This window comes from Tasmannia lanceolata, unplaced genomic scaffold (assembly GCF_043159265.1).
Source record: "Tasmannia lanceolata isolate RefF3 unplaced genomic scaffold, GAP_Taslan_0.1 ptg000015l, whole genome shotgun sequence".
Lineage (NCBI taxonomy): Eukaryota > Viridiplantae > Streptophyta > Magnoliopsida > Canellales > Winteraceae > Tasmannia > Tasmannia lanceolata.
In genome coordinates, this window is record NW_027518692.1 from 38155267 (window position 1) to 38180044 (window position 24778).

Here is a 24778-nt window from a genome sequence, read left to right on the forward strand (position 1 = left end):
AAAAACAAAAACAGAATAAGGGGTATGGAAATTTCTGAAATCTATTTCCCATCCTAAGAGGTGGTATTTTGATTCCGCCGCTGTTGAAATAAATAAAAAAAATTTATTAGAATTTTTGTAATCAAAAGTTGGCCACTGATATTGGCACTAACATGCTTTTATAATTGCACTAAATCACCTTGTCTATAATTAATAACCAACTGTCAAAATTTTATTACAATTCCCCGAACATACTAGTGCCAATATCAATTGCCTAAATTTTCTATTTAAATTTTTTGATATTATGCTTAGAGGAGAATCTAATCGAGAGAGGATGGAATCCAAAAGTAGGGCTGCAACTCGGGTCGGGCGGGTCGGGTTTTGGAGAACCCAACCCTACCCGAGAAATATCTCGGGTCGGGTTTTTTTTTGGAAAACCCACGATTCCCAAACCCGGCCCTACCCATGATAAATCTCGGGTCGGTTCGGGTCGGGTTTTTTCACGTTGACGCAAATTTTTAAGGAAAATTCTTGTTTGGCAAGGTAACTCAACTCATAGAAGCAGAAATTACACTCACATTACACTTGAATCAAACAATGATGTAATTACACTCACATCACACTTGAATCAAACAATGCTGTAATCAAACAATGCGGAATCAAACACTTGAATCAACTCAACTCATAGAAGCAGAAATTACACTCACATACAGTAACAGTGGGTGCGTGGGTTTTCACTTTTAACTTTGGGATGATTACATTTACACCCCCTCTAGTTTCTGACACATCCACTTTCACCCCTATAGTTTAAAACGTGACAAATACACCCCTGTAGTTTCAATTTGTTTAAGGTTTGCCCCCTCAATTGAAGGTTCGTCCATAGATTGAAGGGTTAGGATGATCCGATGGAGCTGATTTTTTGGGCACACCATATCTATGTCAGGACCCATCAAATGAACGCTTTGGATCATCCAAATAATGTGGGCCCCTACCCGAATCCAAACACTACCAAAAATCATCCAAATAATGTGGGCCCACATTGTTTGGATGATCCAAAGCGTTCATTTGATGGGTCCTGATATAGTTAGGGTGTGCCAAAAAAATCAGCTCCATCGGATCATCCTAACCCTTCAATCTATGGACGAACCTTCAGTTGAGGGGGCCTACTTAAACAAATTGAAACTACAAGGGTGTATTTGTCACGTTTTAAACTATAGGGGTGGAAGTGGATGTGTCACAAACTAAAGGGGGTGTAAATGTAATTATCCCTTTAACTTTTAACTAACAATAGAAAAAAATGTACATACTATAACTTATGTAACTCGGGTCGGGTCGGGTCAGGCCCCTTCAAACCCGGCTCGACCCGAGATTCATGCGGGCTTTTGAATGCTGAACCCGGCTCGACCCGAAACCCATGAAACCTGAACCCGACCCAGGTTATTTTCGGGTCGGGTCGATGCGGGTCGGGTTTTACCCGGCTCGAGTTGCAGCCCTATCCAAAGTAGCCTTCATTTTTTAACAATTTTTAACAAGGGAATGTTGATATCACATTCCTTAAAAAGAAAAAGAAAAAGAACGTGGAATTGTTTTTAAAAAGTGAGAATCATCCTTATTAAAACAAGGGAGTGCCCATATCACTTTTTTAGTTATTATTGAATCTCATTCATTTTTGTAGTGATTCACAAAAGAGAAAAGTACGGAATGGCGGCTAATGTTTGGAGAAATTACCTATTGCGGGCACATGTTAAAACAAGAACAAAAATCGGGCTAATCCTCAAAATAAGGTGGGAACAAGACCCTGGTACCCTTCTAACATCAACAGAAACGTCATTCAGCTTCCTTTTTCATTATTACCCATTAAATTGACACGTTACACGAGGCTTCTTTTGGTTCGTCTGAATGTGTATTTGAACCTACAGAACCTTGGGTTCGTTTCTATCTTAGCCGTCGAAAACACTAGAGATGGATGGATGCCTGACACGTGTTGGAAAACCTTTTAAAACACTGACAACCCAAAGTCAATCATTATCTTTTCTCACTTCTCTTTTGGCTTAGAACGGTAACATTATCGAATACGTCTCTTCTGGCTTAGAAACTTTTCACTTCTCTTTTGGTCCTCACTTCTCTTTTGGCTTATAACGATAACGTCATTGAATACGTCTCTTTTGGCTTATAACGGTAACGTTATTGAATACGTTTCTTTTGTTTTAGAACGGCGACGTTATTGAATATTTTATTATTTCTCATGTCTCTCTTGGTTGAGAACGCCACCGGATTCTAGATTACGCCGCCGGAATATTAAGGGGTAGCCGGCAGAAATAGGGTGTAAGCGGAAATAGGATGTACGCCGATGGTGTTCATGAGTACCCCGGCGTAAATAATGGGTACGCTAGCGTAAATAATGAGGACCAAAAGAGAAGGGAAAAGATTCTAAGCCAAAAGTGGGTACGCCGGCGGAAATAATGGGTACGCCGGCGGCGTAAATAATGAGGACCAAAAGATAAGGGAAAAGATTATAAGCCAAAAGTGGGTACGCCGGTGGCGGAAATAATGATGACCAAAAGAGAAGGGAAAAGATTCTAAGCCAAAAGTGGTACGCCAACGGAAATAATGGGTACGCTGGCGTAAATAATGAGGACGAAAAGATAAGGCAAAAGATTCTAAGCCAAAAATTGGTACGCCAGCAGAAATAATAGTACGCCGGTGTAAATAATGAGGATCAAAAGATAAGGCAAAAGATTCTAAGCCAAAAGTGGGTACGCCTACGGCAAAAATAATGAGGACCAAAAGAGAAGGGAAAAGATTCTAAGCCAAAAGCGGGTACGCCGGCGGAAATAATGGGTACGCCGGCGGCGGAAATAACGAGGACGAAAAGAGAAGGGAAAAGATTCGAAGCCAAAAGTGGGTACACCGGCGAAAATAATGGGTACGCCAGCGGCATAAATAATGAGGACTAAAAGAGAAGGGAGAAGATTCTAGACCAAAAGTGGGTACGCCGGCGGCGTAATTAATGAGGACCAAAAGAGAACAGAAAAGATTCTAAGCCAAAAGAGACGTAATCAATAACGTTACGAAGAAAAGATAACGACAGCGTTCCAAAAAGTATTCATTAACGTCGGCGTTCTAAAAAAATTTCTAAAACGTATCAAGCATCCATCCTTCTCTAGTTATTTCTGACGGCTAAGATAGAAACAAACCCAAAGTTTTGTCGGTTCAAATACACATTCAAACGAACCAAAAGAAGCCTCGTAAAAACACACTAATTTAATAAGCAGTAATGAAAAAGGAGGACTTTGTTGATACCAGAGGTATCAGGGTCTTTTTCCCACCCGATTTTAAATATTAGCCCGTTTTTTGTTCTCGTCTTAAAAGGTGCCCGCAATCCATAATTTCTCCAATCCGTACTTTTCACAAAAAGTCGCAGCTCGGTTGGTGAGCCATTCACCAACTAAAGCTTTTTTCCTCCCGTGTGGACAAACTCAATAGCCACCAAACATGCCTACCGCCTCTCATATTGAAAGACCCTTCTTACCTCTTCCTCACATCTAAAAAAACATGCCTAATGGAAGAGAAAAAAAACACCTGCAATCCCCCCATAATGAAAACATGCAATAGAAACTGTAAAAATACAACTCGGCAACCCCTCCACTAACCGTTATTTTAATTAATAAAGACAAATAAATGATCTATTTTAAACTTACTACATCTTCAAACTTCTCACCATAATAAAAAAAGATAAGCAAAAGAGCCGGGTGAAGAATGAAAAGGGAATAATGTCTCTTAGCAATATCTTTTTACAGTTGGGGAGTTTGTGCATTTCCCTAAAAATCAACACCCAATCTACCTCATCCCTTTTTTTAGTTTTTTTGGAAAAGTAACTTTCATTAGTGAGAAATTCAAGCACAATCTACCTCATCCTATGTACAACAGCAAAGTCCTATTCCTACTCTTTCAGAAGCCAGCAAGCTATTCTCAAGAATGAAAGCCATCTATTGCTGTGTATGACAATTTGCCTGTGGAAAGAGCCTGAATTTTGGAGCTTTGATACACTCAAGTAACACACATAAAGGGCAAGTTGCCAATGCCCCTTTGCAGAAGACCCAATCTCCAAGTAACAAGTAATATCAAACATCCACTCTCCCTTCCCACACAACACAAATCATCCAAGGAGGATAAAACTGCTATATCTCAAAACTTATATGGCATCTTTAGATCTTGGCGCCAAAATTTGTTCCCAACCAATCCAAAATCCAATCTGAAAAACCATTGCTTTCTTTGCAATCATCGGTTTGGATAGGGCGAAGCAGCCACGAACAGGAAACAAGAACTTATTTTTGCCCCACTTGCTAAAAACAGAAAGACCCAAGAAGGTGTTCAAGGTTTCCTCTTACCAGTTTAGAGTTTGGTTCTGAATCTTTTGCTTGTACTCGAATATATTAGTAACAGGATAAACCATCTCAATCAATTTCTCCCTCCTCAGGGGCACTGTCATTTATGGGGGCACTGTGGGGCTCACATTCTTCATCCTCCTCCTCATCCACTTTCATGTATAATCCAAGCTGCTCCAACGGATTGCTCCCAATGAGCTTGAAGCCCATGTCATCTTGACAGTGATCTGGGCTCGTCTCATCAACCGAGCTTGGCAAGTGCTCAGCAGGAACAGAACCAAGCATTTCAAGATCTTTTAAAAATTGACAATTCTCATTGATTTCAACAGTTTTTTCCATCTGCAAAAACCCAAAAGATATTTGTTAAATGCCAGAACTAAAGAAGAAAATTTAAACACCCGTTTGCTAAAGTAACTTGAGCTCACCTTCTGCAAGGCCAGGCGTGCTGCTTCTCTTTCAAACTCCCGTCTCCGTCTAGCTTCTGCGGCGGCTTCCGCGGCAGCCTCTGCTTCAGCTTGCCTCCTAGCATCCTCCGCAGCTTTGGCTTCTGCTTGCAGCCGAGCCTTCTCTGGTAACACAAAGCGGTAATTTTTTACTATGTCACAAATAATATGTCACCAATATCATTCTCGGGAATTTCTCGGCATGGGAAAATCATGGGATAGATTAATCTTTTTTTATTTTTTCAGGTTTATATCAGAAAAAAGGATAAAATAAAATTATTTAAAAATATATAACACATATAAATATAGAAAAAAATACAAAATAAAAAACATAATAAAAATATCGTGATATTATTGGGATAAAATCGTGGTAAATGAAAATATCGCTACATTTTTTAAATTCTCAGAGATTATTTCGGGATTTTGTCGTTTTATCAAAATATAGAATATTGCGATAAAATCACTATATTTCGAAAATATCAGAGATATTTGTAACAGAGATTTTGTAAGCATTTGACGCATTCTAAAGTTAGACTTTGACTTCCAACAAACACAAAAGCAGCAGATCAAGCCTAACAGAGAAAATAAAGCTTCGGGTTTATATTTCAAACCTTCTCTTTGTTGCCTCTCAAGTTCCTCCCTCTCCCGCCGCAGTTTCTCAGGATCCCCCTTTTCACCCTGACCTCAGAACAGATTTCACACGATAATATCAGGAGTTAGGGCAGACTTGGGAAATGTATATGCACAAGAATGATAATTTTGCAAGAAATAGCCCAAGAACTTTGTAACCAACCTGGGCAAGTGTCTTCTCTTGAGCTTTAAGGATGGTATCGGCAAAGCGGTTCCGTAATAAAGCTGCTCGATAGAGCTTTTCTGGGGAGACCTGCCTTGCAGATCGAGCATTCTCCCCTAAAAATGTTCATAGCAAATAGTTAAGATGATTCATTAAAATCACATGCTTAACAACCACCACCCCACAATTTTGTTCTCTCTATTTTATGCTTACCCTCTTGACAGTTGTCTGCCTCAACAGAAACTGGATCAGGATGGGTATTCTGTTCATCTTGGTCCAACCCACTACCGGATTCTGAAAATCGTAAAAGTAGATGTACAATTAGATAGCATCTTCAATATTCTTACAGATGAAAAATTACGGACACGAGATCACATTGGATAGTGTTTCTTGTTCCTTGATACAGAGAAGGATGGTAGCAATAAAAATATAACACAGACTCACGGTTTCCATTATGTGGATCCAGAAGATCACTTCTCTCTTGATCCAAAGCTGCTCTAGGACCTATACTATCCTGTGCACAGGGCATGCAAGACAGTGAAAAGGGTTACTCCAGCAAAGCGGATATGAAGAAGTAGAAGGGAGCCATAGGACATTATACGCATGTATTTCTCTACTGTTATAGGGAAGGCAAAGAGATTAAGAGTATACCTTGACAGTATTTCCAGGAGATGAAACTTTAGCACCATCAGATTCACTTCCAGAAGAACTTCCAGAGTCTGAATCTGCAAATGGAAGACATAAGGAACTAGTCAGCAAAGAATGTAAAGGTGCAGTCCATCCATTAGACAAGATGAAACTGCAATAGAACAACGATAGCAAAACCCTGACAAGACAATGGCAATCAATAAAAGAATCTGCTTAAAAATTTACCTCTCAGTGCAATCCATCTCTAAAATCTACGCAATTCTACTGGAGCTCAATTACCAGATATTGCAAAGCTTCCTTTAATTATGGGAAGTATCATATCAAATTACATCATAATTTAAGCCCATCCAACAAATCACGACTTGGCAATAGAAACCAAAAACAAACGTCAAGGCAAACACAACATAAAATACTTGAATAACCTTCTTGAAGAACAAAAATAAAATATACTGAAAAAGGGATAAATAATATATTTTGTTATAAATATTCTAAAATATGCTAAAGATGACTGCCAACATGTCATGTATATATTACAAAAAATGTGTTGAGAGGTGTGTCACTCAAGCAGAGCTTATTTCAAGTGCCAGAAACAGATTCTACACTCGATTCCAGTGTTTCAAAATGCAAATGCAGCCAAAGCAAATCCCAGTTGACTTAGCGCAGCGCGATCAAGTACTCAGTTGACACAACCAAGAACTCAGTTGATGCAGTCACACAGTCATAACTTAGGAGCCAAAGGAGGTTTTTTTTTTGGTAAGAGTCAGAGGAGTTTTTATTGACTTTGTTGAGTAAAACACAGTTAGAACATTGAAGGCGATTCTCTCAATGTAATAAGATGGCTAAAGGGTTCCCACTTGACTCCTTGGAGATTTGCCTCTTTTATGGACGAGATTCAAGATAGGTTGGGGGATGCTTCTGTGTCGTTTATCCATATCCGTTGTTCTGCCAACTACGTGGCTGATAGACTGGCTAGAGAGGGTGTTTCGAGGGGGGAGGTGAAGCTCTTTGATTTCCTTCCTCCGTGATATCCTTTTGTCCTTATCTTTGTTCTTGATCTTTCTCATTGTATATTCTCCTCTCTTGTATAGACCACCTTGGTCTTTCTTTCTTCGTGAAATATTTACCATTCAAAAAAAAAAAAAAAAACACAATCGGAGCATTTTCTATTTTCATAGTGTAGATAGGTGTGCCAAGTTGATGGAGTAAAAAGCGGTAGGGGCAGACAGAAAACAACTTGGGTCGAAACAGTGAGGAAAGACTTGATGGCTAGGAACATAACAGAAAACATGACCTTGGATAGGAGAGAATGGAAGAAAATTATTCATGTAGACGAACCCAACTAGCGTCAGGATTAGACTTATTCAATTTGAGCTGGGTAGATTCTTTCCCCTTCTTCATGAAATTTTCTAAAGGATACATTAGCCGACCCAACCCAACTAGTTTGGGACAAAGGCATAGTTGAGTTGAGTTGAGTTGAGCTGAGTTGAGCTGAGCTGAGATAGGTGTGTCATCAGAGCTTATTTCAAGAGTCGGAAAAAGATTCTACCCTTGATTCCAGTGTTTCAAAATGCAAATGCGGGCCAAAGCAAATCCCAGCCGATTTGGCGCGACACGATAAGTACTCAGTTGGCGCAGCCGAGAACTCAGTTGACTTGGTCAAGCGGTCATAACTTGAGGGTCAAAGGAGTATTGATCGACTTTGTTGAGCAAAATGCGGACTGGAACAATACTAGAACAATAACTCGACCAATGTAAAAGCCGACTGGAGAGTCAACAATGATGAGAAGGAGCTTTGAAACTATGCTTGATTCATAAAAGTATTAATTCTATTGTTTTACTCTCCTAATTATTAGCAAATTTTAAGAAATCTGTCTAAGAGCATTATCCATCTCCTTCTAATTAATCACTGAGCAGTTCCTTTTATATGTAATAACAAAATATTTCACAAAAGGTTAGCAGATTTCAGGATGTTTGGGATTGGTCTCAGATGAACTAGATTTAAAAAGATGGGCTAATGGTGTATAAGAATGGAAAAGTTTGGAAAATATCAAGACATGGTAATTTACACAATAAATGGATGTTGTAGTATGTAACGGATATGCTTGAGTTGTCAATTTTGTTTCAGAAGCATGGCATCCAGTTTTGCCAATGTGACAGCATGATTTAGAATTCTGCTGAGATGTGGCAAAACAAAAACATTAAATGGGGAGAACAATAACAAGTAAAATTGTAAAAGAATAAACGGAAATAAAGAAAATCCAACATTTACAAAAGAGTTTGACACCCTATACCATATAAAAACAATGGGACAAAATCAACGACGATGTGTTGTTGAGAACATGAAATAGTGGCTTCAATTCCTACTACCAAAAAAGCTCATCTTATAAAAGGGCAGCCTCTTTGGTTGCCCATGGACAAACATCACACGGATTAGACCGTCATAAGCATCAAAGTGAAGATACTTTACCTGGAAGGCTACATATAGTTTTAACAATCCATTTGTAGGGCACCTGACAAACAGTTGTGATCGTGAAATTGGTGGAATTTTATGGAGATGATGGAGCATTTCAAGGGAAGCATTATGCCCTTTTCCAAAATTCTGGAAAAAAGAGGGGCTCAAATTCAAAATTAAAATGCCCTGGTGGGCCCCTCAATCCCCTAAATGGCGGATCTCCTCATCTACAGATTTCACATCCAAACAATAAGATATTGGTTGGCGAAACATCCCAGGCTGAACAAAAAATAATCCTTGCAGGTAGAGCCCACTTATGGGTGCGTCCGCATCACGATACAACATCACTGTTGCTTAGAAACGCCATAGAAGATATAGACGAGATGGTATGGAAGGTTGAGATCTCACCAAATACCACACCTGATTATGATCTTATTCTGGAATTCTTGTGGCAATTGGCAGTTAGAGGCAAGAAGGTCCTCCACCTGGCCATCCAAATCGCACATCCATCTCAGAACTGGAAGAAAAAGGAAGAAGATGGCCATCCTAGAGAAGCTAAGGGAGGCTGCCTGCATTATCTGTGACAGAGAGCTCTGATGCAGGAGCATCCCCTGGAATCTCTACATTGGCCCTTCCATGCTCATAGTGTAGTAGTTTTAGCATTTGATGCATTCGCCTACTGGTAGGTTGGTGAATTTGATCATTTTACATGTCTTTTGTGTCTTTTGGTTCAAGTAGGGGTAGTTTGGTTATTTTAGCATCACTCATGCTATTTTGGTCATTTGATATTAGCTGGGGGCATTAGTGTCATTTTACAATTGTAATTGACTATAAATAGACATTTCTCTCTCATTGGTGAAACGGATTGCAGACTTTGGATTTGGGGAATAAAATTTGGTGTTTTTCTACTCTCCTTATATAGAAAATATCTTGGGAACGAGGGTTTCTAGCTATTTTCAGCCATTGGAGGAGTCTTTGAGCTTGAATCTCAAGCTCTTTCTTCTTCTTCATCACCATTTCATACCTTGAATAGCAAGGTTGTTTCAAATCTATATGCTTTGGTGTCTCCAAGTCAAAGACCAGCCAGATTTGTGGAAATTTTGAAGCTTCCGCACGTTTACTCTGCATCAAGCTCAAATTCATGGGGAGAGTCGAAGGGGGATCACTCAACACGACAGGAAGAAGGCAAGTGAAGCTGGACTCCCTGGTCGCCCGAAATGCAACAGCCTCGTGAACACCTTTTATTGAAGGCTTCAATTGGTACCACGGATATTGACGTGTTGAAGTTATCCAGGGCAACAAAACCCGAGTCCGCTAGTAAGGTAGCCGTAGAGATTGAGATTGCAGGACACCAATCCCCAGCCTCCTGTCCAAATCCTATTGCTCAAGTGGGTGAGAACAGTTTCGAGGAGGACACATTGGAAGCCAAGCCCAGGGAGGTTATTCATGAGGCCCTGAATCAAGGAGATCAGAAGTCTCCATCACATGAAAGCGACGCACGAACGAAGCAAGAAATTATGGCTGATATGGCCCAAGAACTTGGTATTCTCCTTCAGGAGGAAGAAGCCAAGATGTGGGGATTACTGGAACCCATTGAGACCTGAGAAAATGAAGGAACCAGAGTCTGCAAAAGTAAAGTGAAGGGACTCAGAGGGTTGGAAAATCTGGCCTGAGGTTCAGATTTGGGAATATCCGCAAAAGTTATAGGAAAATGAAGATCGTCTTCTGGAATATTAGAGGCTTGAGGTCTGCGGAAAAATGCTCAGCTATTAAAAGTATCGTTCTAAATCGTAAAGTGGATATAATAGTCATTTTAGAGTCTAAGGCGTCAAGATCTGCAGAAAGCCTTGCCAGCAGGCTATGAGGAAGGAGGAATAGGAGCCGGGCAGCCCTTAATGCCAAAGGATCCGCTGGTAATTTAATAACCAGTTGAAGGGACGACAATTTCTGCATCGAAGCTATTGAAGCCAAAAAGTTCTCCCTTGCGATTACAGTTGAATCGATTGCGAGATTTGAAAAGTAGAAGTTATCTGCCATCTATGGCCCTACCAGAGAGCGTCTCAAAAATCCGCTATGGGTGGAATTACAGGAAATTGCCAACAATTGGGATGGGCCGTGGATAGTGGCTGGTGATTTTAAACTATATGTTTCCTCCTCGAGAAGAACCTGGCGGGAAGAACTACCCACAAGCATGAGCAATTTTTCCAATTTCATAAGGGCTGTTCCAATCCATAGTAAAACTGTTGTAAAATAATTTCCCAAGTAAAACTGATACATGGTACACTTTTTCACCATAAAGTTCTCATTTTCCACTGATCCATTGCACGCATTAAAACTACAATAGTAAAACTTGAACTTCTATGAGCCATTTATTTTTATGGTAATCAAATCAATAGTGTAGGATCTTTTCTCTAGAATATTTTTGGGCCGTAGCAAATCCACAATGAAAACCACTTAATGAAAGGTCTAGATCTAGACCATGCATATGTATGAACCCACTTAAGAAAGCTAGGTCTCCCTTGCACTTTGTGCTTTGAAAAATCAAAACGCCACAAGTTTATAGATGACCCAATAACAGAGATTATATGTGTCTCCCCAAATCAATGAATTCAAGCACTCCTGAATTCAGGAATAAACTGACAGATATTGCAGCACAGATTAAACTGACAATAATTTAGTTATTGTCCATAACCACACCTATCCTGTAAATAACATACCACCTGCTTCATGGACTCCCAAAAATCCTAAAATCATTAAAATATCATCTAAACAGTATACCATCTGCTTCATGAACTCTCAAGTTCTAAAATCATCAAAATCGATTGATATTCCTCAAACAATTGAAGAAACCCAACACCCTAAACCACAATTTCGGATCAATATCCACAGCAAATGCAACAAATCTCTCCCCTATTTATATTTCTTCCTTCTAACTTCTTCCAGATCATACCAAAAAGATACAACCAAGTCCAATATGCTTTTCCTATCACATCTTTTAAGAAAGGTCTTTGAAAGGAAAGGACCTAATCCTGACTCAGCTACAAAAAGACACCCCAACAGAAAAAACTTCAAACCCAGAAAATAAAATCCCATTAAAAATCGATTCTGCGAGACCCATATTTGAGTTTGAGATTTCAAGACATAAAGCTGCAGTTTGCTAGGGAAAAGCTACCACGATCCCCATACCTTGCCGTTGTTATCAGTATCCAAGTGGCTCCGCATATTATATCTGTTTTCTGGTGTTTCTTTGCTATTACCTGTGTTGCCGCTGTGTTCAATGGAAGAGTCGTGGTTGAAACTTAACAAACTCCTTTATTCTCTCCTCTTGCTGTTCACATGGTCAAATAACCAGGGCCATCTCATCTGCAGTTGCCTCGATCGTGTTCTAATCTCTAAAGGACTGTTTGGATACGGGGATTTTAGAATCTTGGATTTCCTCAAAATTATGGATGGAAGAAGAGATAAGAAGGAGACCATCAGTCGTTTCCTGATTTCTCGCCCTTCTTTCTATCAAGCAGGTCATTTTCTGATTTCTCGCCTTTCTTTCTGTCAAGCAAGAGAGTAGGAGATCAATGTGTTTCCAGGTTTTAGAAATCTCAGGATGGGGAGAGGTTTCTAAAACCTGGATTTCTTACTCAATCCAAGATGGCAAACGAGAGAAGGATGCCGAAGGATGCCCGTCGTTTTCTGCCGCCCCTCTTTTACACAGCTTTCAAACTAAAACCTGGATTCTAAAATCCACGTATCCAAACAACCCCTAAAAAATGGGAGGAGAAATTCACGTGCATTGCCAGGACAGTGCTTGCCTAGGTATACATCAGATTATTCCCCCTTGATACTTGAAATGAGTAACTTGGACGCTTCAAACTAGATGCATCTTTATTTGAAGTCGCAGACTTCGACGATATGATCAAGGAGTGGTGGATCAACAGAAAAGTTCAGGGCTCGAAAGGTTTCATTCTTTGCACAAAGCTAAAAGAACCGAAACTCAAGATAAAGGAATGGAAAAAAATTGATGAGGCCCAGAGGCAGAAAAAATCCCAGGTGCTGCAGAAAATTGAGGCTCTTGACAAAATGGAAGAGGCAGCCTTGGGGGAGAAGAAGGGAGAAAGGGGAGCCCTAAAGTTAGACTATGAAGGGATGTTAAGAAGAGGGGAAATAAGCTGGTGCCAGAAATCACGAGCCTTCTGTCTAAAGGGGACAAGAACTCAAAGTTTTTCCATAGGATGGGAAGCGCAAGAAGAAGAATCAATGCACTAACCAGTCTGATGGAGGGCGAAGAGATCATAAAAGACAAGGAACACATCAAAGGCAAAATTGTGCACTTCTTCTCTTCTTTATACTCATAGGAGGTGAGCTGAAGACCTAGACTGGCAAGTCTAAACTTCGAACGCCTAAGAAAAACTCAAGCTACTTGGTTGGAGCAAGTGTTTGAGGAGGAAGAGGTAAGACTCACCATCTTCGGCATGGCCAAAGACAGAGCCAAAAACTCAAGCTACTTGGTTGGAGCGAGTGTTTGAGGAGGAAGAGGTAAGACTCACCATCTTCGGCATGGCCAAAGACAGAGCCATGAGCATAGTTTTAAATTTCCGCCGAAATATCACGGCATCGGTTTGGACAGAAACCGAAAATACATTGAATCGGCAAAATACATGATTTAGCCGAAATTTCATTTTTCACCCTTACCATTATTTACAAAATTTCCACCTAAATGTTAAAGATTTATTTAAAGATTTCCACCGAAATTTTAGAAATTAAAATTTCAGTGGAAATTTTTTTTTTTAAAAAAAAACTGAAATTCTTATCTAGGTTTTACATGATTTCAGCTGACATTTCCACCGAAAACGTTTCGGTTCGATGGTGGCCAAAACCGACACCGAAACCACCGACATTTAAATCCTTGGCCATGAGTCTTGACAGTTTTCTTATTGTATTCTTCCGGAGATATTGGGAGACTGTGAAAGAAGACATCCTAGCATCTCTGTCTTAATTCCACACGAGGGGAAAACTAGGGAAGGAAATGAATACTATTTTCATCACCCTTATCCCAAAAAAGTAGGGAGTAGTCAAATTGAAGTACTTCAAGCATATCAGTTTGGAGCATAGCATGTAACAAGGTACAGGCCAAGGCACCAATTAGAAGGGCCAAAGTGGCCACGGAGGATATCATTTCTCAATTTCAAGGGGTTTTAGTAAAGGAAAGATTGATTTTGAATGGGATCCTCATCGACTCCAACATCCGCAATGGTGAAGAGGGAACCAGTGTTTAAAAACGCGGATGCGCTGCGGAACGCGGCCAAGAAAAATCCTTGTCGACTCGGCGTGGATGCGGCCAAGAATGCGGTTGATGCGGTCATAACTCGGGAGAGTCAAAGGAGTTTTTATTGACTCTGGAGGACAAAACATAGGAATGCGGATGTGGTGCAATTCAGAACGCAGCCAAGAAAAATCCTTGTAGGCTCGGGCGAGTTCCTTATCGTGTCAACGAGTTTTTAAACACTGGAGGGAACGCCTACTAAATTGACATGCAAAAGGCTTACGATTATGTGGATTGGTCTTTCCTGGATTATGTTAAGAAAAGCTTATCATCTGCATCTTTCTCCATCCTTTCTAAGAGATCGCCAATGGGCTTCTTCAGGAGCACGAGTAACAAACAAGGGGATCCTTTATTTCCTTATTTATTTATCATGGTGGCGGAGGTCCTTCGCCTACTTCTGACAAAAGCAGAAAGAAAAGGCTACACTCTCAAAGTAAAACAAATCAAAAATTGAGTACCCAACTCACATTTGCAGTTTGTTGAGACACATTAATCTTTTTGCAAGGAGGAGACGACTCCACAAGAAACCTCAAAAGAATCCTCAAATGGTATTGAAATGTCCTCCGGGATGAAAATCAACTTCTCAAAGAGCCAATTAATAGGATAGAACATGAAGGAGAATGGTTGGAGATGCGAGGTCCAACCAATAACCTACCTCGATTTGCCTTTGGGGTATGGGATACCCAAATCTTCTTTGTGGGACCTGGTGGTCGATAGAATTGAGAGGACGAGGAAGCTCGTGGAAAAGGCAACATCTATATCTTGGAAAGAGCATCTATTCGTTAATACTGGTTCGAACAAGGGATCCAGGCACAACGGAAGGCCTTGGAATCTAAATATACACAACAACACAACAACACAACAAAGCCTTTGTCCCAAACTAGTTGGGGTCAGCTAAATGAATCCTTTAAAAAAACTCATGAAGAAGGTGAAAGGAATCTACCCTTCTCTAATCCTGGCTCTAGCTGGGTTCTTCTACGTGGATCATTTTCTTCCATTCTATCCTATCCAAGGTCATGTTCTCTGTTATGTTCCTAGCTATCAAGTCTTTCCTCATTGTTTCTACCCAAGTTGTTTTCGGTCTGCGCCTACCTCTTTTTCCTCCATCAACTTGGCAAGAGTCGCCTCTTCTCACTAGAGAATCCAAAGGCCTACGTTGGATATGTCCAAACCATCTTAAGCGGTGCTCTCTCATCTTCTCCTCAATTGGTGCCACCCCCACCTTTTTACAAATGTCTTCATTTTTAATTCTATCTAACCTTGTGTGGCCGCAAATCCATCTAAGCATTCGCATCTCCGCTACACTCATCTTATGCGCATGTTGCTTCTTGGTGGCCCAACATTCTGAGCCGTACAGCATGGCTGGCTTCACAATTGTCTTATAAAACTTTCATTGGTGATCAAAAGGGAATAAAGAAGGGATCAAGAAACAACACCAAACGATTACTTGACTGATAATCTCTGCTTGATCTACTCCCCGCTTGGCTTCGAAAATTCTTAAGCACGAATGCCTCAGAAGTCGGAGTGATGGCTCCTCTTTGAACGCATCGAACTTGTGGAGGATTGAAGAGCTCTTCTTCAAAAGGTGAGAGGAAGGAGAAGGAGGAGGATTTCGCTTAGAAGAATGCGCGCGCGCGCGAGAGACAGAGAGAGAGAGAGAGAGAGAGATTCTTGGACGTCCAACCTCCCAGATTTTGGTAAGACTAAAGCCATTGAGTGGGCCGACAGACCAATATGACTCCTTAGGTCTTAAGGACATATAAAGGGCCCTGTTTGGCAGAATGGACTTATCCTTATGTCATTCGTATTCCATGTCCACAGGCTATTCTATAGTGATCCTTTCAGTGCGCAAACAAATTGTTGCACCCACTCTGCCCACTTAGGGTCCACTACCCAATGGCTGAGATAAACCACCCCAATGCGTGTATGGAGGCAAGGCCTGCTGGTTGTGTACCGGAAGAATTTTCCAGTCTCAACCTCAACCAAGAACCTTTAAGGAATGCAAAGAGCTGGAATATCATATCTCCCTGCCTTCTAGGATATGTGAATCCATGGGCATAATATTCCTACGATGCTACCTAAGAACAAGCATGCATCAAAGTAAAACAAGCACATCACACTCCTTTATGGCACCCATCGATTATCATGACATGAAATATTTATTAATAAATCAAGTTTCAATACATCAATGACTGACTTTTAGGGCATAAACTCTAACAGAATCACCCTTATAAAATCAGCATCAGTAAGCATGCCAGTGCACTGCCTACCTATCTCTTTACAAGGTTCCATCCAAGGTGGCGAAACGCATAAGAAAATAAAATTGCAGAGAGACTTCCAATCGGAAGGTAGGGAGGCTAAGAGGCATTTAAAACATCTCATCACATAGGAGAAGTATGGAGACTAAAACCACAAGGAGGGGTTGGTATTGGCCGTATCAAGATGAGGAATATATCCCTATTCGAGAAATGTCTCTGGCACAATGGTGAGGAGGAGGAGGCTCTATAGCACAAGATCATTGGCGACATATATGGATGAGCTTGGGGGGATTAGGAATGTATGGACCCCCTACAGGTAAAGGGTTAGGAACATGGAAATCAATGTGTATCCAAACCCTTGTATGAGACATATGTAAGACTATCAGTGGCAGGGGGAGGGTATGAGGTTCTGGGCGGATCTCTGGTTACGGGACTCAATTGTGCCACGCTTTCCCAAATCTTTATCAGTTAGCATATGACAGAGGATCGGGAGTCTGCAACTACATGAATAGAAGGAAATGTGAAGATGGATTTGATCATCAAACTCAAGAGAGACCTCAAGCCTCTCGCAGCTCCTTTCCCTTCTTGAGCTTCAGTATTGCTCCCAGTCTTGCAAAGATTATAGGCTTTGATCCCCTGGCATATCTGGTCTCTTCTCGGTATGTTCTTTTTTTTGCAGGTTGATTAGCGGGGGAGGACCGGAGAGCAAGTTTTCAACAATATGCAGAACATCGGCTCCACCAGGATGGCAGCTTCCGCTTGGACTATAGCCAACAAGCAGAAAACACTTGTGAACATCTCAAGAGACATGATGTTTCTATGGCCATCCGAGGCATCATGTGCAAGTCTGAGGATGAATCTTTAGACCATCTCCTCTTCCACTGCCCAATCTCCTCTGCTTTATGGAGGGCAATTATAAATAACTTTAGCATCTCTTGGGCATCTTAGAGGTCCATTAGAAGAACAATGCAACACTGGCCATCTAGCCCATCTGGAAGGACGGATCAATCTTTATGGAGGTTGGTTCCATTTGCACTCTTGTGACATTTATGGGCTGAGAAACAGAAGGATTTCTGAAGAAAAATAAAAACCTTAGTAGACTTATTTCGGATGTAAAGATTGACTTATTGCTTGGGCCATACCAAAGGACACCCTGGTGATCTACTCTACAGCTGATATTATTCGGAACTGGCGCTCAATGATTTGGGAGAAAAAGAATAAAACCCGCCCAAAACCCCTTGTTCGCAGTCCCCTCCCACTGGTTGGCTAAAACTCAACTTCAAGAGGAGTGCAAGAGGCAAATCAAGACCAGCAGGGATTGGGGTTTTATAAGGGACTCAATCAGCCACACACTATTTTCCTTTTCAGGTCCCACGGGTGTTTGCGAGTAAAATGAGGCGGAAGCAAAAGCTTTATTATGGGGTCATAGGCGGTACGACCTCGATTTCTCTTCTCCAACCTTTAGTCATAGGAAAGTGGTTCGGCAATAGGCCCTTGGAAGCTCACAAGCATTATATTGGAAGTTCAAGATTGTTGCACCTCTATTTGTGTTCGTTTTCCACACATGCTCAGATCCGCTAACGATATAGAGGATGTGTTGGTGAGATCCGGAGTCGATAAGATGCATGTGGAGGTGATCCAATCTTTTGGGACTAGCAGGCGAAACATATATCTGTTAGGACTGCTTACTGGATTGTATATATGTTAGAGGACATCTTGTCCTTATTATTTTCCAGATTGTAATTGGCTCTATCATTGGAATGATAAAGTTAGGGCAGCCCAGTGCACGAGGCTCCCGCCATTGCAGGGTCTAGGGAGGGCTAGATGTACCCAGCCTTACCCCTACTTTGCAGAGAGGCTGTTTTCGTGACTCAAACCCGTGACCACCAGGTCACAATGGAGCAACCTTACCGTTGCACCAAGGCTCGTCCTCTATTGGAATAATAAAGTCACCTTTTCTCAACAACAAAAAAAAAATTACAGAGATGATCCGTCAAAAAATAAAAGTAGGGATCAATGAGCATGTGCACCAAAAATAGTGGTCAACTCTATGGCACGGTTAAGTTCTCAAATCCACGCAATCATTGCTCAAACTCAACTCAACTCAACTCAACGCAATCATTGCTCAATAAATGAAAAAAAAAATACCAGAAAAGACACGAGTATCACAAAATTGATAGAGATCGGTCAATTCCTGACATCGGGAAAGCAACATCCTCTCTAGAGTCAGGCACATCGTTGGGATCTCTAATATATAAAAAAATGAATGATAGGGAACTCTAATAATATGAAAAATCAATTTACAAACTTAAATCCCTAATCTCATCAATAACATGGGTGAATCTCCAAGGATCAATGTCGCCCAAGCATAATATTTGAGGAAACACCTTCCACCCAGAGCTTTCCTCATACGCCACCACTAAAAACCTAAAGTTCCATAAGAAGCGCCCTTGCTTCATATAGTGTTCTTCCATGCCCCTCAACACCCACACACATTGTTGAAAATCGTACAATTTGCAATACAAATCTTATGATTCAATCATATCTTATGGCTTTCAATTCGAATCTCATTGTTGAATCTTAATTTGTATGAATCTTGCGATTTTTTATTGAGTCTTACAATTCGATCGTAAATCGTACAATTCATCCGATTTATCCTAATTAAGTTTTGTAGAGTTTCTTTCGAAAGGCTCCATTCCCCTTCTGCATTAGAAGAGGCATTCAAAAACCTTCTCGTGAGAACATAGGAGGAGCTCGAACAAATCAAAAACCAGTTTGAACAAATCAAGTACAACGCATGGGCTTGAGGACATTATTTGCATCGAGGAAGACAACTATAATGAGGACAACATTGAAAACTTACCAATTTTTTATAATTAACATTTGTCATTTGATATTTGAGACTTTAAGAATTGATATGATCTTGTGCCTATTGTCATTTTTTAGGCTATTATCCAATATGCATGAGTTTGGATACGAAATACATGATTAGTATGTGATAAGTTTGTTATTGAAAACAATTCCTATTATGATATTGAATAACAAATCAAGGTAGTTTCTATTTAATTTAATAGATTTTGAAGAAAAAAAAATGAATAATTAGCTATTTTATTATTCTTTGATTTGTTTATAATTTTTTGTATCTTTTTTAAAGAAGAAAGGTGGCCCCAGTGCACGAGGCTCCTGCCATTGCGGGGTCTGGGGAGGGCTAGACGTACACAGCCTTACCCCTTACCCCTCTGCTTTGCAGAGAGGCTGTTTCCGTGACTCGAACCTATGACCACCAGGTCACAATGGTGAGCCAAGGCTCGCCCTCTATATCCCCCAAAAAAAAAAAAAATGCGCACCCACCCCACCACCCCCACAACATTTGAATAGATATGGGGCAGCCAAAGGAGTTTTGACTGACTTGGTAGGGAAAAACACAAACGTGGACAAGAACTTGGCCAAGGTAAGAGGGGTTTGATTCGGGTGAGTCGAGTATTGACGAGGAGTGTATTGAAACAATGATTAAAATGCAAGACTGAGTCTTTCATGATAGAAGCAATTTGGAAAACAAAAAGTTTCTTGACTTCCTGTTCAAGTGCTTGATTGGATGCACACAAAAAAAATCTTTATTGTCAAAAAAATTATCTCACCCGCAAAATTTAACATATCCAAGAGAGAAATTATTTTTAATACGCAATTTCCTTGTCACAAATATGTAAAATAGTTTTGGTTATGCAATAGGTTTTCATGCACTACATTACTTTTTGAAGGTCCCTTAAAAGCTATTGCAATTAGAAAATATTTCTTGAGCATACAATTAATCCCTAAAATTAAAAATTCTATTTTCAGGACGTTGAAGATCTGCCAGAATGGTTTCAGTTTGGAAAAGTACAGGAACTGTGAGAGAAAAAAGAAAGGAAAAGGATAAACAAATGCAAACCATATTCCAAGAAAGAAATTTTTTTAATAAGAAAAATTCTCATAAATATGCACAGTAGAATCAGTTATTCAATAGTTTTGTATGCACTATATTAGGGCGCGTTTGGCAGCGATCTTAAAGATCATTTTCGGTGTTTTTTGTAAAAAAAAAAAAAAGAAAAAAAAAAAGAGAACGTGTTTGGTTAAAAAAAAGTCTTTGTGATTCGATTTTTTTTTTAAACAGTTCAGAATGGTCTAAAAGGAAATGAAAAAGATGTGTTTCGCACGGGGACCGGAAACGATAAAACACTTTGTTGAGGACCCTCGCCCCCCCCCTCTCTCTCTCTATCATCCATATCTCTATCTCTTCTCCAAAGAGCAGTCATTGAAGCCCCCACCCGAACACGAGCACCGAACACCAGATCCCAGGCTAGCCATTGTCTACCCCCCGCCCTTCCTAGTTCTCTCACTCTCTCTTTATCTCTCCGCCTCTCTCTGCCAATCTCGCTCTGCGGTTTCTACTCCGAATCATCTTGGGTTCTTCCTCTTCTTGGTCTTCTATGTGCCAAAGGAGAACCAATTATGTTCGCTCGGTTTGAGCCACATTGCAGTTCAGTGGTTTATACCTTTATGGACAGAACTTAGCTTCCTGAGCATGCCCAGGGTTTTCATAGTTGGGGATTAGGGTTTTTGAAATGCAGGTTTGGCCATTGTTATTTTGGTTTTCACATTGTAATGCTACTGCAATTGCTGGATTTATACAGTTTGAAATTAGGGTTTGTACAGTTGCTATTGAGGTTTTGAAAGTTTGTAATTAGGGTTTGGGAAATTTTGATTTGAGTTGAGCTTCATGCATCTTGAAAGTTAGTAATTGGGGTTCTGGCAGTGCTAAGATTTTTGAACTAAGTAATCAGGATTATAGCTAGGGTTTTTTGTACTAAATGCTACTGTATTGGAGATTATGCAGTGATAGGGTTTAGGCATTTGGTATTGTGGTTTTTACACTCTAATGCCACAGCAATGTGAGTTTTTACTATGCCAGGGCCTTCGAACTTGGCAGTATGGGGTTTTTTTTATGAAGTTTTGGCACTTGTTAATGAGGTCCATCGCAATGCTCTGATTTTTGAACTCTAATGCTAGGGCTCTACTATTGTATTGTAACTTGGCTTATTAGGAATTTTACAATTCTAGGATTTTGGGAATTAGTGATACCGGCAGTTTAGATGATTGCACATATTTTTTGAATGATATTTAATATATTTTTGCTTTGATTTTCATTATTATTATTTATATGATCGTTCGTACTAAATCATGTTTTCTCTTGATTATCTACTACTTAGTTGATTGATTGATGATATTAACACTTAGTCGGTTAGTCCCTCCTCATTTCATATACCAAACTTGATTCTAATTCCTTATAATATACCAAACTTGATTCTAATTCCTTAGAATCAGAATCCGAATAAAAATAGAATCAAGAACGAGAATCAAAATCGAGTAATAGGATTAGAATCATTGCCAGAGGCAGCCTAATCTTTTGTGTGTTCCTTAACAAATACCACAAAAAAAGATATTTCAAAGACGTTCAATTCAATTAATCCTTATAAGAAATAGTTCTACTTTGACACGTTGAAAATCTGCCACCAATGGGATCGGGACTGGAAAAGAAGAGAAGGTGAGAGGGAACAAAAATGAGGAGGCAAAAAATGAAAACAAACCACTGGAGGAAGAACCAGAACCGCTACTGGAGCTGCTTGAACTGCTAGATTTGCTACTTCGAAGGGCTGTATCCTTTTCTATCTGCACAGAAGGGAAGCTCAAGACGGGAGGATCATGCCCAACAATATCTACATCCTCTTCAGCCGGATCATTGCCTACAGATATATAAGATGCAAAATGATGTTCCATTACCTGATATAAATATCCAGTAACAATCACATCCAGAAAACAAAAAAGTAAATAAACCTTTGCAAGGTTGCATTGAGAAATTGCTAAGTCCTGACTCATTCAAACTCTGCACAGGAATAAGAACTTCATTGAGCATATAGACACTAGGGCACAGAACAAGGAGAAAACAAATTCATAAACACGATTATGATAAAATATACCCCCATTTCACGAGGCTCTGCTTTCAGCTGATTTGTCTGTTTCTCCCGCAGATAATCATCCAAAAGCTTCCGCAATGTGAACAATATATCATCGCCTAGAGCATCAATGTCAACCTCGATCTCATCCTCGCTTGTTTGATTCGCGCTGTAACTATGCTCCCTCAGGAAATCAATAATATGTTCTGGAATGTCTCCCTGCAAAGAATCTAAATCTCTACTCAGACTCTGCCTCTCCTCATCTGTAATTGTCCGCTTTAGGCTCTCCATCTTAGCCTTATTATTGTTCATTGAATTGGGTTTTGTCTTCTTGGGCTGCAAGGACGGTTTAGCAGCTACCACATCTCTAGAAACACCAGGTTTTGCAGGCATCAATTGTGAATTAGTCGCCCGTAGTTTCTTCTCAATTGCTTTCCACTTCATTTCAAAGAATTTGCTGAGAGTACCCGCCATGCTGTGAAAATCATTTCCAGGTGGATTGTACGTCATTGCATTGGAGAAAGTAAGACGCAAATCGGCAGCAAAATCCAATGGACTCGAATATGCACCTGAAGCTATCTTACTCTTCACTGTCCCCAGATCCATTGGATTCTTTATAACAGTGAAATAATCTGGAATGTTCAACTCCACCACATCGACCGGAGTATTGAAAACCCAACCAAACTTATGTGACATCAATTTTTTCAGCAGTGCATCACACTGCTTCATCAGCATTACATCCACGCTACTATAAGAGGCTGCAGCCGGGTTCACAGATTCAAACCTGCCCGAAAGACCGCGATTCAAATTAGGCCCATTTTGGCTAGCCAGGGGTTGTTTCTTCCCCAACCCATTTGATAATTCGGACGAACTCACAAAATTCTCAGTCTTAGGTCTCTTCCTCCTGTTGCTGCAACTGTGGATATCACTAGAAGACGACAGACCAACCCCATTTGTACATGTTGAGACAATTTTCTTCATAGTGGCCTGTACCTGATCAAGCTCAGCTCTCAATTTAAGTTGTAACTCCTTTTTTTGGGACTTGGACATCTTTGAGACTGATAAAAGTTGCAACGGGACGCCAAAACCATCGGATTTATCAGCATTCAGACTTATGCATTTCCTTTTGGGGGCACAAGAATCCTCCGAAGCAGTCATCTCGGTGTCAACCCGCCCTGAGCTACCAAACCCTTCCGATTCACCCATGGTCTCAACTGTGAGACGGTAGTCTGGAACAAAACCGGATGAATAGCCTCCTCTAGAGAACCTCTGTGTTTTACCCATCATTGCGACAGATGATTCAGTAAAAATCCTATTGGATTCCTTCTGTTAAGCGTAATCTACAAGAACAGTTGGTGCCATAAGCTTAATCCATCCCCAAAAAATCCTCACAGAAACAGAGTTCTTTCTCCCAAGAGAACAGCAAGATCAACGGAAAATCCGATTAACCTTTCGACCCTGAAAAGAACATATTCCAGATTCCCACTAAACTGGTTGCTTTTCGGTTTACTTTTCATTTGTCAAGTAAATCAGAACCAAGATTTACCACCAAATCCCCCCTTTTTCGGCTTCCCTTGATAAAATTATCCGTTCAGAACCAAGATTTACATCAAATCCCCCCTGTTTTCTGCTTCCCGGATAAAATTATCCGTTATTTCTTTTCTTTGATGAGAAGATGATGGAATTAAATATTTTCGTCAAACCCTAGTCATGTTTCTTCTCAAAGAGAATAGAATTTCAAGATTAATGTGTTTCAGATTTAAATAGCAACACTGACAAATCAAAACCCTAATTCTTCACAAGAATACCCTTACTGTTTCGCATTGCGTTCAATCAATTGAAACAAAAAAAAAACCTTTTGACAGGAATTCCCGTTAAAAAACTAACTCAACAGATTGGAAACCCTAACCCTTATCTCCGGTAGCAAATTTCACAATAAAAGCAGGTGAAAGAAAGAATCAGTGGAAAAAGATGAAGGAAACAAAAACAAGAAAACCCTAACCCTAACTTCAGCAAAAATCCACGGAGAAAACGCTAGAAATAAAAAATAGGGACAAAAATCGCAACGAAAAGGATAAAATTACCTACAGAGAGCTACAAATTGATTCATGAATTCTAAAATCCAATACAAAACCTGGATCGCGAGCAGAGCCGTACGCGACGAAAGAAACCCTAGAAACCCTTCTTCTTTCTTCTCCTCAGAGAGACAAAAAAACAACCCCAAAACGACGGAATTTTTTTTAAAAAACTAAAACCTTCGATCTTTCGCCTAGTCCGCTCCTACTTAAAAGCCCAGTTGCTTTCCCACGGGCGATGTTCGATAGATCTCAACCGTTGGATCTAGAAATATCTAACAGTTTCCACTATTGGGTTTCTTTACACTTTGGATTATATTCTGACGGCCAAGATTGCAATCACCGTTTTGAAATGACTTTTTGACTTTTCTTTCCTTTGTAGATGGGCCACGTGAGTAGTTCTAGAAGGCACGTGTTCAACAAAATTGCATGGCG

At 40.2% G+C, this 24778-nt stretch overlaps 1 protein-coding gene across 1 annotated transcript; it reads right to left on the bottom strand.

Annotated features, from left to right (window-relative positions):
- Positions 1 to 3732: 3732 nt before the first annotated feature.
- LOC143847113 (transcription factor GTE10-like) lies at positions 3733 to 24518 on the bottom strand. The gene is made up of 10 exons (XM_077355800.1): positions 22293 to 24518; positions 22150 to 22198; positions 21903 to 22058; positions 6255 to 6328; positions 6048 to 6117; positions 5817 to 5897; positions 5604 to 5719; positions 5422 to 5488; positions 4793 to 4935; positions 3733 to 4706 (listed from the first exon to the last, which is right to left on the bottom strand). The coding sequence occupies exons 1-10, from the start codon at positions 23553 to 23555 to the stop codon at positions 4437 to 4439; spliced, it is 2289 nt and encodes a 762-aa protein (XP_077211915.1). The 5' UTR covers positions 23556 to 24518; the 3' UTR covers positions 3733 to 4436.
- Between the last annotated feature and the right edge of the window lie 260 nt (positions 24519 to 24778).